The 14,508-nt window shown below is 39.9% G+C and overlaps 1 protein-coding gene across 1 annotated transcript; it reads right to left on the bottom strand.

The window, feature by feature from the left end:
* Window positions 1-692: 692 nt before the first annotated feature.
* LOC148115233 (uncharacterized) lies at window positions 693-4,153 on the bottom strand. The gene is made up of 2 exons (XM_087885137.1): window positions 2,893-4,153; window positions 693-898 (listed from the first exon to the last, which is right to left on the bottom strand). The coding sequence occupies exons 1-2, from the start codon at window positions 4,151-4,153 to the stop codon at window positions 693-695; spliced, it is 1,467 nt and encodes a 488-aa protein (XP_087741263.1).
* Window positions 4,154-14,508: the final 10,355 nt, after the last annotated feature.

Genomic DNA, 14,508 nt, shown 5'->3' with positions numbered 1-14,508 from the left:
GAAAAAAAATATCCTGCATTCTACTGCTGTATTTATTTATTTATTAAATTTATAGGCCACCCATCATGTCTAGAGATGACTCTAGATGGCTTACAACCAAATGAAAGCAACAAGATAAAATATGGAAACAATAACTATTAACATTAAAATTGATTTAAAATTTTCTGCGTTTGTTATTGTTTTTACGGTTTTAACTGATAGACACCCAGAGCTATGCATATGAGTCATGTATATAGTAAAAGTATAAATATACAAACAAACAAATGTTTTATTATTAACTTCTTACATAAATTCTATGATAAGTTTGGTGTGGGAAGTTGTACCAAAACATTTTTTTCCTAAATGATGCAGGCAAATCTATACATGAAGATATATAATATCTGGCTAAAGCCAAACATTTTTCCACAGATATTAGTGGACTCTTTTCAACCAGTATTTTATTAAATAGCTGATGGCATGAATAAAGTATTCTACTTGTTTTGGTAAATTTGTTAGGTTTTGGCAACAGTTTGGTAACTTAGTTTTAGTTTAAAATGTTTTTAGAATCTTAGTGTAGGTTTAGTGTTAGGCTATTACATTTATACTATAATGTAATTAGTTTGCCCATTTATTTTATTTTGTCTTTCAACTGGCCAAAAATGAATTTTAATTGGATGCTTTAAATCATCATATACAATAGTGTACAATTCCGGTCAGTGATTGTGATAAAGAGGTGCTGGTTGAAAACCATTTGGAGTTGCAGCAGAAAAAGAGGCTGTGATGCCCGCTGTCTCTGGCTGGTGATTGGAGTCACCCACAAGGCTTGTAACTCCTAGGCTTGGAGGATGTCTAATCTGATGGACAATTTTTGGAACTATAATCCCACAAGAAATTCTGGCCAGCGTGTTTTCCTTCTTCCCTGTTAGAGCATATAAAACATGCAAAATTACATGTGTGTAAGAAATAAGCTGCAATTGTTTCTTCCTCTTCTGTCTGGAGTTTTAAGGAACTCAGCTGTGACTTTGTGGTTGAAGATAATAGTTAAGGAAGTGACATTTGTGCCTAGGCCGTACACTTGAAGGTTATACTGCATCATTCCTTGAAGTTAAACTGAAGACTCGTCACTAAAATCTTGGATATGCTGGCCTGGAAGAGATCCAAGCTGCAAGCACTGTGCTCTGTGATAAAGGAATAGTTGTTACTATTTATCATGATTTGCTTGGGTGGTGTCTAATATTTTCATTAAAGATCTTACAGGAAAAACTATTGCTTCTTCTTTTCCTTTCTTGGTCTTTATCAGTTCATTGAAACTATTCTGCTATAACTTATTTATTTATTTATTTATTGTTAAATTTGTATACCGCCCTTCTCCCTGAGGACTCAGGGCGGTGAACAGCCAAGTAAAAGCATAAACTACAAACATTAAAATACAATTAAAAAGATATATATAAATTTGGCCCCATGATTAAAAACAATAACAAACAATTAAAAACATTTTTAAAAATGTTAGGTCAGCCTGGCTTGCTGGAAAAAGAAGGTTTTAGGGCACGGCGGAAGGCACCGAGATCTTGGATTCTCCTTATCTCTGGGGGCAACTGATTCCAGAGGGTAGGTGCCCCCACAGAGAAGGCCCTCCCCCTGGGGTCACCAGCCTATATTGTTTGGCTGATGGCACCCCGAGGAGGCCCTCTCTGTGGGAGCGCACAGGTCGATGGGTGGCCGTCGGTAGCAGCAGGCGGTCTCGAAGATAACTAGGTCCTATGCCATGGAGCGCTTTAAAGGTGATAACCAACACCTTGAAGCACACCTGGAGCCAGTGCAGCTCACGCAGGAGAGGTGTTGTATGGGAGCGCCATGCGGCTCCCGTGACTACCCGCGCGGCCGCATTCTGGACCAGTTGGAGCCTCTGGGTGCTCTTCAAGGGGAGCCCCATGTAGAGAGCGTTGCAGTAGTCCAGGCGAGAGGTGACGAGGGCATGAGTGACTGTGCATAGGGAATCCCGATCAAGAAAGGGCCGCAACTGACGAATCAGGCGAACCTGACAGAAGGTCCCCCTGGCTACAGCCGTCAGATGTTCCTTCAAGGACAGCTGCGTATCCAGGAGAACTCCCAGATTGCACGCCCTCTCCGCGGGGGCCAAAGACTCGCCCCCGATAGTCAGTGATGGAGTCAACTGACTATATTGGGATGCCGGGAACCACAGCCACTCAGTCTTGGAAGGGTTGAGCTTGAGCCTGTTCCTCCCCATCCAGATCTGCACAGCCTCCAGACACTGGGACATCACTTCAAGGGCATCGTTGGGGTGGCCTGGGGTGAAGATGTACAGCTGGGTGTCATCAGCATACTGATGGTACTTCACCCCAAAGCCACGGATGATCTCACCCAGCGGCTTTACATAAATGTTGAACAGAAGGGGCGAGAGGACCGACCCCTGAGGCACTCCACATATAAGAGGCCTCGAGGTCGACCTCTGCCCCCCTGCCAACAAGAACTGCGACCAGTTTCAGAGAAAGGAGGAGAACCACCGTAACACGGTGCCCCCCATCCCCAACTCTTCTAACCGGTGCAGCATGATACCATGGTCGATGGTATCAAAAGCTGCTGAGAGGTCTAACAGGGCCAGAACAGAGAAGCAACCCCTGTCCCGAGCCCTCCAGAGATCATCTACCAATGCGACCAATGCCGTTTCCGTGCTGTGCCCGGGCCTGAAACCCAACTGGAACGGATCTAGATAAGACGTTTCCTCCAGGTACTGCGGAAACTGTCGTGCGACCACACTCTTGACAACCTTCGCCACAAAGCGAAGGTTGGAGACAGGACAATAGTTGGCTAATACTGCCGGGTCCAGGGAAGGCTTCTTGAGGAGAGGCCTCACCACCGCCTCTTTCAAGGTCGTGGGGAAGTAACCCTCACTCAACGAAGCGTTAATAATTCCCTGGAGCCAGCCTCGTGTAACCTCCCGGGAAGCCAGTACTAACCAGGAGGGACACGGATCCAGTAAACATGTGGCCGCACTAAGTCTCCCCAGAATCCTGTCCACGTCATCAGGGGTCACAGAGTCAAACTCTTCCCAGATAACATTCTCAAGACTATTCCTCGCCACCCTGCCTGAATCTACCCAGTCAGAGTCCAAATCCCCCTGGATCTGAGCGATTTTGTCATACAGATATTGTCCGAAATCCTCGGCCCTGCCTTCCAAGGGGTCCTCCCGCGCTCCCAGGTGGAGCAGGGAGCAGGTCACCCTGAACAGGGCGGTCAGACGATTCTCTGATGGCGCAATAAGAGCGGAAAAGTAATTAAACTTTGCCACTTTTATCGCCACTAAGTAGGTCTTAATATGCGACCTTACCAGTGTTCTGTCAGATTCAGCGAGACTGGCCCTCCAACCGCTCTCTAGGCATCTTTTCCGGCGTTTCATCTCCCTCAGCTCCTCGGTGAACCAAGGAGCCACGAGGGATCGACACTGGGTCAGAGGCCGCAAAGGCACGACTCGATCCAAGGCCCCACCAGCCGCCCGATCCCAGGCAGCCACCAGGTCCTCGGCCGAGTCGTGTGCCAGATCTTCAGGAAATGGCCCAAGCTCCATCTGGAACCTATCAGGATCCATCAGGCGCCTGGGGCAGACCCACCTAATTGGCTCCGCCTCTCTGCAGTGGGGTGTAGCAGTTCGAAGGTCCAGACAAAGGAGTGAGTGATCTGACCATGACAAGGGTTTCATGTCTATATCCCCTATAACAAGACCACTCAACCACTGGCCAGAGACAAAAATCAAGTCCAGAGTGTGTCCCCCCCTGTGAGTGGGGCCATGAACTAACTGGGTCAGGTCCATGGCCGTCATGGAAGCCATGAACTCCCGAGCCATCTCCGACGTTTCACCAACGGACAGCAAGTTGAAATCACCCATGACCATAAGCCTGGGTGTATCAACTGCCACCGTGGCTATCACGTCGAGTAGCTTGGGCAGGGCCGTTGCTATGTGGCAGGGAGCCAGGTACGTAAGCAGCAAGCCCATCTGAACCCCATGACCCCATCTCACAAAGAGGGACTCACATCCGGCAATCTGTGACACAGTGGTCTCTCTCGGACCAAGACCTTTAATAATAACCGCCACCCACCCCCCGCTCCTCCCCTGGGCCCTCGGCTGATGGAATGCTCTGAAGCCTGGTGGGCACATCTCAACCAGAGGGACCGCTCCCTCCGGGCCCAACCAGGTCTCCGTAATACCCATTTTTTTTTTCAGGTGAAAATTTCTTCCATTTCTATAGGGACAACGTAGACATTTAAAATTCAGAATGGCTAAAGATCTTGGCAAGTTGTAAACTGGCTAAAAGACATTAGGTCTTTTTCCTTCACAAGTTGTTTTATTTCCTTGAAGTGTATATGTGCCTGTGCACGCATAGGCACTTGATATGAGGTAGCATTTTGAAAGGCCCTTGCCTGAAGACACAATGGAAATGACTGTAATTTTGGAAAATAACAGGGATTCAAAAGGCCGAGTAGTCATACTGTTTTGAGTGTTGATTAGACACTGACTCAGATCCAAGCTGGATCAATAATCTCAAGTGTCCATTCAAGAAGATATGATATAGAAACATGTAGCCATTTTCATTAATAAAAGTTATAAAGCCTCAGGTGGCTCAAGCAGCTACTCTTAGCTAACAGCTATAGCTAAATATTGTGAAATCAAAATAGAAATAAACTATGAATAATAATGTAATTTTGTAACGTAAGCCATAAAAGATATCAGCATGCTATCACTATCCTATAATTTATGACACATCTACCTATATGTTAAAACAACACCTACATTATGTAGTTATTAGGAAGTGATTCATTGAATAGATCTTAGAACAAGCATATCTCTGAATAAAAATCCTGAGCTATTCCCAACCTGATACTACCCTATGGTAAAAAGAACCAGAAGTGTTTTTCTCGTAAGGAGGCTATGAGACTTAAGGAACAACTCAATGGCACAGTGATTTTAAAAAAAATCTCTTGATTTCAGTACTGAGCTGCCTTATATCAAATATACGAAGAATATATACTGATAGACACAACAATAGTATCCCTGAATGGATGTATTCAGAGATGTTCTTATGAGTCAGCAATAGAAAAATAGAATTGTAGAATTAAAAGAGATACAAAATGATAGCAATTATTGGAGGTGATCACTTGAAAAGAATTAACCTGAGCACAGAAACAGGGAGGTGAACACAGAAAAGTTGAATGAAAAGGAAAACGAGATGGAAGAGCTTTCTGAATGCATCTGTGCTAACTCTGAATGTCCAAACTGCCACAAAGAGGGAAAGAATATGACCTGTTTCCAGCGGATAATGAAAATCCAATTCATCATTATGATTTATGTGTCTTGAACTGTTCAAAATACAATAAGTCTAGTACATTTCCCTCCCAAGGAACATTTTCACATTGAGGGCTTCTACCGAGAGGACATTCTTTCAGTTTTTAAATCTCCTCTAATCCAAATGATTACAAAAAGGTGAGCAAAGCAAAGCTGAAGACAGGCAGTTGCATCTGCTGGTGGGTGTCTCTATCATGACAGTACACCTTCTAAGGGGAAAAACAAGTTCAAAGACAGCTGGTGCAGCCTTTGGTCTAACTGGAATGATTTTTTAAAATCTCTATTACTACTATGTTGCTTTGTTCAAAAGCGAAAGCAATTAATTTCTTAACATTTTTCTATGACAGAAAGCCATGACTGGTACTGACTTGACAACCATTCTCAACACATGCTGTATATTTTAATAGCCTCTCTGAAGCCGTGCATCTGGGATGCCGCAAACGGCATTGATTCAACAGCAGGAATAGCTATTGGATTTGAGCCCATCTCTAATCTACACTAGGAATAGTGATTTCTGAAGCTTTTTGCATTTCTATTCACTTTAAGAACAGTAGTTATGATAGCAGGATTGGATTTGTACCCTCGCCAACTCCAGCAAATGTAAGTTTTTGGAAAAGAATGAATCAATACAGGGGCATACAAAATCCAATTGATATAGCCATAGAAATACAAATAGATCTGCAGCAAACATGTAAAAGAAATTGCATTCATTAAAGGCCTTGAAAAATAAATAGTTTGATTTGTTTCAAAATTTAGAATAAGGAATTCAGGTATTTTAACAGAACTTCTCTCACGCTGATCTAGTATAATGATATTTCAGCCTTCTCACTGGATTCCAGTAATACTAGTGTTGAAGACTTAGTCCAAGAAGTATCTTTTACATAATTATTCTTCTTAAAAATATTCTTAACCAACATTCTAGTTTTTTTTAAATACCTATGCCATATGTTAGTGCTGATAGCAGACTGAAATAATCTAAGGTATTAAATTAAACCTGCCTCTGCATTAAATAATACATTTCAAATATTTGTTTGCAAATTATTTTGTGCATTTGTGCATGCTTGTCTTTAAGTCAGCCTTGATTCCTGGTAACTACATGGATAGATGCCTGCAGTTTTCTTAGCCACATTTTCCTAGATTTGGGAGTGAGCAACAGGCTCAAATATTTCGCTTTTGATCATTTTCCTCAATAAATAAATGAACAAGTAAACCGTAATATTTTTGACTCATTCTCTTTATCTAGTTTTAAGACTTGCATGGAAAATGGGCTACATATAGGTCATTTTGCATATGCAGAAATACTGAAATTTCAAAACGATTGAATTTAAATGTTTAAGTATCCCCCCCCCCTCTCTCTCTGTATCTGTGAGATAGGAGCCATATTCTTCTGATTATAGCCATTAACGCTGCCATGTGGCAATGGCAATTACTATTACTGAAACTATAGAAATAAAACACAAACAAAATAAAACTTCTTCAAAAGATTATCCTCCAGGGATGACATCAATTTTTCTTAAATACTCTCAATTCTACCTCTCCCTGTCTGGACTTAAGAGTTACCAAACATCTGGGAAAAGAAATGCATGTCTTCCTTTTTGTTCTCATGTCCTCCACCTGACAAACAGAGCCTTAAAGTAAAATATTTTCCAGCGGTTTGAGTATCTCTACCTGAGCAGCTTTTCTCTGCAGCATAGCACCTCCATAATAAGTCTAACTGCAAATTAATAAGCTCTGCTTTGTTATTTTAATTACTTGAGTAGAACCCTCCAACTGCCTTGTACTGCTGCCAGAAATTGACAAGACTTTAATGTTACACACTGAAGGATTTTGCCTATTTATGGCTCTAGCACATTTCTGCGATTGAAAAATCAGTCTTTCTGATGTTACATGTAATTTCATATGCATGTAGGCCTAAGTGTTTTGTTTTGTTTTGTTTTAGTATTTCAGTGTAATTTATGCCATGGATGCCAAGAAAGTTAAACACTTACTATGTCCTCCCCCCCACTTTTGTTCTCATTTCCAATTGTCTGTGTCCTCCTTTGCCTGTTAAAATACCTGGTAACTCTATCTGAACTACAACCTACCTTGCTCAGAATGTTTATGACATGATCATCTTTAGTATTAACCCTACTTTTTTAATAAATGTTTGTTTATCACAGTTTCAACAGTTTTGTTGCATTATAGTCAGTTTGATAACTAAATCTATATCATGAAATGTAATCTCTGTGAACTATTCTCCTGAGAGAGATTACAGGATGGGATTTTACCAGGGGTGAAATGCTCCCAGTTCGGACCGGCTCGGGCGAGTAGGTAGTGATGGCGGCGGGCAGTCCGGAGAACCGGTAGCAAAAATCCCTGCCCCCGCCCCCCATGCCCAGCTGAGCCCGCGATCATCAGAGCCTTTTTTTCCTTTTAAATGGCTCTGACCAGCCAAGCTCTGACATCCCAGCTGAGTTGCTTGCTAATCAGGCAACTCAGCTTGAATCGCCAGAGCCATGTAATCGCCAGAGCCCCCCCAGCCTCCAGCTTGCTTACCTTAGCTGCTGATCGCATGACGATTGCAATCCATGCATCAGCAAGCAACTGAATCTCCCTGCCTGCAATCAAGCTCATCGGTAAGCAGCTCTTTCTGCCTTCCTGCCTAGACTTGTGGACTTCAACTCCCAGCAAAAATGGCTGAGGAATTTTGGGAGTTGAAGTCCACAAGTCTTAAAGTTGCCAAGGTTGGAGACCTCTATTCTATTGGGTAAGTTTTTTTCCCCTTTGGGAGCTTTAAAAAAAATAGTTAATTGCAGGTTTTTTTAGTTGTTCTTTTTTTTAGACCTAGCCATTTAAAGTTTAGGAAGTTTTAAATCTAGCTGCTTTTATATAAAAATAAAATAAAATAAAATAATATTTGTGCAGCTTTCTGAGATTTAGTGTGTTTCTGTAGTGTTTCAGTCTAACTACACAAACACACAAAATCTCACAAAGCTGTATGTGGAATTTTGTGTGTGTAAAGTGTGAAAGTTGGTTTTTTGGGCTTTTTGTGGCTGTGTGAGGTTCCTGCTTGTTGCAGGGGCCATTTTGGGTCTAGCACAGCTGCTTTTACATTGTGGGTGAGCCAGTTGTGTTGTGTTGTGTTTTGTAGATTAAAAAAGGGCAAAGAAGTGACATTGACTTGGCCACGCCCACCCAGTCATCTTACCACCAAGCACCGCCCACTAATTAAGCCACGCCCACAGAACCGGTAGCAAAAAAATTTAGATTTCACCCCTGGATTTTACCTATTTTACCTATTTTATCATCTGTATTCCTTTTAGAAGCAGCTGTATGGACCAATCTGTCCCCTTCATGGAAAACTTTGCTTCTTCTTTACACACATGCAGGCACACACACATTGCTAGCATACTGAACCAGAGATACATTTTAAATATTTACAGGTAGTTTTCCAAGCATAAAACAGCATAATATATAAATATCACACATTTTCCAAAAAAAATGTCAGCTGTTTTTAAAACATGAAAGAAATGGAATATGTCCCTTATTTTATTATTTGAAGCCAAGATGGTGATGAATCTCCTCTATGGGCTTTAGTTACCCTGTGAGTTAATTTTGCCTTGTTAAATATAAATATAATTCAATCTAATTCAATCTAAATTTTGAGGAAGCTGTTCCAGGTGACATATTGTTTCCTGATTTCAAGCACACATGGACAAATGGGATGGACAAAAGTTGAAATGGCAGCACAAATTTAATTATCGGCTAGGATCTGGCCCACTAGATAATTAATAGTCTTCTTAGATGCAGGGAATGGGAACAAGTTGTTAAGTATGAATATTCTCTAAATTGGCCATAGACTACAAATAGGCCAAGGCATTGCTCAGGCATAGATTGTAGGTACAGTATTGAAACTGAAACTGAAGAAAGTAGAATACATACTAAAGATGAGTTAGGACATTGCCTGAGTAGTCTTAATCCAGAAAGACTGGGATAATATTCCTAAACACCACAGGATCTTTATCCTGCTGCCCTTGAAAAAACTTAAGAGTCTTTCAATTCAGGAAGAGCCTTATGCTAATAGAATCTGGCCTTGTGCAGCCGGAACAGAACAATTGCTGACTCATATCCTACTATACTATTATTTTTATAGATATTCCTATAATAAGTTGATGCCCCTCATTAAAACTTTTTCTGGGCAACCACATGAATTTTATGCCCATTAGCTTTTGTCTGACCAGGACTCCAAAGTAATGCTTAATTTAACCAGATTTTCTGCAATAACTTATACAATTTACCTGCAATTAGCAGCTAATTAATTTCTCCTTGATTATTTTAGTTGGAGCTCAGTATGACAGTACAAGTTATGAATGTCAGATGGCTTGTTGTCTTTTTTTCTCTCCTTTTTTTGATTGTGCAAATTGCTTTATTTTACTTGATTTTGTTTTGTTTTTTTGAGACTTGAAGCTAAGCCTATTTTTGGAACAAGGAACAATTAAACGGCAGTGATGCCAGTAGAGTAGAAGAATAAGGAAAAAAAATAAGGTAACTTCCACAAACTGGCTTTGTCTAGATAGGGTGAGCGAGCCCAAAATGTTGCTTCACCCCCCCTCCCAATATGCCCGTATCTGCTCAGGGTTGGATGAAAAACACACTCTTGCTGCACTGCAATAGTTTAATATTGTGATAAAATTGTATGAACTTTATGTATAAGATTTAGAGGTTAGAACAAAATGACATAAGAATAAGATTATTATCAAACAGGCAGCAATAAAGCAGACTAATAAAAGCCTCAATTGAAATTACAGTTGAAAGCGGGGAGGCAGAAAAGAGGAAGAGAAAATTATTGCTAAGGTACAGAGAGCATTCCAGCAAATATTCCCCTGGATCCAATTCCTGCACATGACAATATTTCCATTTTTAGCTTACCTACCTACAGTACGTTCATACATGCAACCAAGGCAATATACTAGAAAGGAATATAGAAGGCAAATTATTATATTTTGGACCCATTATTTGAAAACCTAACTGTCTGGAAAAGGACATAGGATAACTTGGCATGGCCAACTCACCATGGCCAATTCAGCATAGCCAACTTGCCACCACCAACTCACTGTGGGACAACTCGCCATGGCCAGCTCACCGTGGAGCAACTCATGCAGGACAAGAGTTACACTATTATTGAAGAAATGGTGGAATAGAATCATTAAAGAAAGGATGCAAAAGGAAGGACAAAATGAAATGTAAATGACAACAATTAAAACATATTTGAACATAGAATTGTTATATAGTCCCACAGCAAGTTGTTCCGTGATGAGTTGGCCAAGGTGAGTTGTCCTGTGGTGAGTTGGCCACACCAAGTGGGCCGTGGTGAGTTGTCCCATTCCATCTTGGAAAGTCTATAGTGCAAAGAAGAGGACAATCTGCAACAAGGTGGATAGACTCAGTCACAGTGGCAATATACCATTGGAAGACTGGAGGACAAAGATGGATATTATTTATGTGGTTGCTAAGAGTTAGCATTGACTTAATGGCACCTCATCAATTAAAAAAAATAAATAAATAAGGCTGAATATGAAGGTTGAGAGAATATGCCCCACAGGCTTCAACTCTTTATGTTTTAAAATTCACATTCCTCTGTTGCATCCTTTTTTCTGTGAGTTTGGAAAAAGGATCTACTTCTATTTAAGTTGCCTCCTTCATAGGTTCGACACTCAGAAACTGGGGAAAACCAACCTCTGCCACCCTAAGAAGGCTCTGAGATCCATTGCTACATTTTATTGTGCAGTGTCATTAGACATTTTGGATAATTATCCTTGTTATTGTTTTCATTGTTTTTGCTGCTGAGTAAACAGAATGTTTTTGCCATTTCATTTCCCTGAATTCTGCCCTCAAGTTAATTTTGGTACATATTTCACTTACTCTGCAACTCTGCATTTTTGACATTAACCTCTGATAAGCATTAACTCATTGAGATATATTTTTATGCACAGTGATTTCCCTTGTCATGGTTGACAACAACACTGTTTTTTAAAATATATGAAAGAGCAAGTGAAGCATAACTTTCTAGTGTTTTCTATCCTTCATCCAGCTATAATTGTGTTACCCTCTGTGGAATGCTTATCACTTGTACTAATTCAAGCATACCACTGAGACATCAAATATGAAACTGTCGCCCAAGTGAAAAACCAGATATAAGGGATCTATAATTCTGGCAAACTGCTAAAGAAATGGTGAAAATATAACCAATCTGTGGGGTTTTTTTTCTCTCACCAACATGTAATAAACAAATAGAACAAACTGATTTTACAGAACCAGTTCAGAGCATAGAAACAGCTGTTCCATGAATACCCAAAAAACTCACATTTTAAACAAAAGGAGCTCCATTCCATAGTCCAGTGTCAGAAAAACAGTTTGTTTGTTTTTCATCAGAATGGGACGAATGTTGCAGAAAAGCTCTCCTTAGAGAGCATAAGGCATGCCAGATTTCATAGAATTCAGTGCAAGGTTATTTAAAGAACCATGTTTTAAGCACATTTTATTTGAGGTTGTGGATGGTGGGGAGGAAGTATTTGATTAAAACTGCATTGGTAAAATGCCCCAGGATACTAAAGTTTCAGATAAATCAGTGGATTTTCTGCAAGTGCCAATTTCTAAGAAATTAAAGTATTTGTGAAGATAGTGGAGGCAAATCTATAAAGTATAACTTGACTTTTCTATAAAATCAATTGCTAGGCCAAGTGATGAAACAAAACCTGGTTACATATTTGCTTAGGCCAACAGCATATTCGACAAGGATCGGTTATATCAGTATTTCTCAACCTTGGCAACTTTAAGATGTGGACTTCAACTCCCAGAATTCTCCCGCCAGTGTAGGGATTGGGGAATTCCCACCCAACTGTGGATTAGATAAACAACTAAGGATGTCTCAGTTCCAAGCAATTATAATTGAAGAAAATAATGAAGGCTGATTACAAGAATAAGATCAATGAACAACAATGAAATATTACAGGGTGAAACAGCCAGGATAACTAAGTGACCCTATTAAAGCAGAGCAGAATTGTTTTTGAATTTCACCTCTGAAATTGGCATGTTGCAAGTATCTCATAGGCCACTGTAGTACTTCAGAGCAGGAGTCTCCAACCTTGGCAAATTTAAGCCTGGAGGACTACAACTCTCAGAATTCCCCAGCCAGCTTTGAATTCTGGGAGTTGCAGTCCACCAGCCTTAAAGTTGCTAAGGTTGGAGACCCCTGCTCCAGAGGGATTTAGTCTGGTTTGTTACAGCTCCTCCTGAGTAGGTCAGCCAGTATGTTTTATTGAGAGATTACAAAGAAATACATCTTGTTAAAGTTATCAAAAAAGACTTACTTTCATTTGTTACATGCTCCATGCCAATCTGAGAAATTTTATGTTAATTTCCTCCTCTCAGATAAGAAAAGTCTTATTACACACAATGTTGTCATGTGTTATTCACATCAATTGTGAATGTGTATACAAACTGATTTCTGGTCTACCCTAGCAATAATGTTTGTCCTGTTAATCCTTGGTCATATACAGTATAAATTAGATTTTCAGCTGCACCTTATTTCTATATTGTTATTCATTACACCATAGATTCAGCATCTAGTTTGTTTACTTCACCTGTAATTAATTTTGTGGGGAGTTTTTTTTCTTCCTTCCCTTCCCCCACCAGCTTTAGTTAGTTTTAACTTTTAATTTAAGTTTTTAATCTTAGCCTTAATTAAGTGCTATGCTTAAGTATAACACTGTATTATTTCATGTGTGTTATTTCTCTGTGTCTGGATCTTCATACACATTGTTTCAAGCTGGTCATTGACCAAAATAATGTTACCCATGTACCTTATATATCCATCCATTCATCCATCCATCCATCATGTTAAAGTAATTCTAAGGATGGAACAAATGAAAGGGAACTGGGATTAAATTCATTGCTTATTGCAGTCTTCCACTAATTCTTCTGCTGCTGGGCTACAGCTACCAGTATATAGGTTTGGAATGTTCTCAATCTTTTGATAAAATGAGAAATTTATCCAATTCCACTCTACCTCACAGACAAAACTCTGCTATGGTGTTAAATATTTACCTTTTCCAATTCTCATCCAGTGCTGTTGCTTCCTGAAGTACAGCATCTTCACCTTATATTTTTAACAGCATCCGTTCAATATTTACAACCTTATGTTGCAAATATCACACTACATATTTCAGCTGTTTGTGTAAAATGCAGAAAGGAGTTTTCAGTTACAAAACATTTCTAAGGAGAGACATCATAAATTTGAGAAGAAGCAATTAATTATACAGGCTACACATGGATATTAAAGAATTATTTCGATAATATAAATTATATAATATTGTAGATACAATGGAATTTGGAAAAGTGACATTTTAACAGGATTTTTAATATACTGATTACATTTTTTAGCAGTAAACATTAATCTAAATGCTATATTTTAGATTTTGGTAGACAGAACCGTATTGTCTGAAATCTGAGATGCCCAAATAAGACATGATAAAATATAGCTGAACCATTCAACTCAAACATTTCTATTCAAAATAAGGCACACTGAGTTCCATGGAAATGGATATAGAATAGAATAACAGAGTTGGAAGGGACCTTGGAGGTGTTCTAGTCCAACCCCCTGCTTAGGTAGGAAACCCTATACCATTTCAGACAAATGGTTATACAATCTCTTCTTTAAAACTTCCAGTGTTGGAGCATTCAGAACTTCTGAAGGCAAGTTGTTCCACTGATTAATTGTTCTGTCAGGAAATTTCTTCTTAGTTCTAGGTTGCTTCTCTCCTTGATTAGTTTTCACCCATTGCTTCTTGTCCTACCCTCAGGTGCTTTGGAGAATAGCTTGACTCCCTCTTCTTTGTGGCAGCCCCTGAGATATCAATACACTACTATCATGTCACCCCTAATCCTTCTTTTCATTAAACTAGACATGCCCAATTCCAGCAACTGTTCTTTTTATGTTTTAGCCTCCAGTCCCCTAATCATCTTTGTTGCTCTTCTCTGTATTCTTTCTAAAGTCTCAGCATCTTTTTTACATTTCTTTCTTTCTTTACATTTCTTTACATTTATCGTGGTGACCAAAACTGAATGCAGTATTCCAAGTGTGGCCTTACCCAGGCATTATAAAGTGGTATTAACACTTCACGTGATCTTGA

Source organism: Pantherophis guttatus, chromosome 2 (genome assembly GCF_059756535.1).
Source record: "Pantherophis guttatus breed Tessera chromosome 2, ASM5975653v1, whole genome shotgun sequence".
NCBI lineage: Eukaryota > Metazoa > Chordata > Lepidosauria > Squamata > Colubridae > Pantherophis > Pantherophis guttatus.
The sequence above is the reverse complement of the archived record's forward strand: the minus strand, read 5'-3'. Positions and strand labels throughout refer to the sequence as shown.

What these genes read in the sequence shown, in the direction of transcription:
- LOC148115233 (XM_087885137.1), bottom strand. Translation starts at nt 4,153, where the DNA reads ATGTGCCCACCAGGCTTCAGAGCATTCCATCAGCCGAGGGCCCAGGGG. An exon ending in AATTATTAACGCTTCGTTGA is followed by an intron (nt 899 to 2,892) that starts GTGAGGGTTACT and finishes ATGCTCTAACAG; the next exon opens with GGAAGAAGGAAAACACGCTG.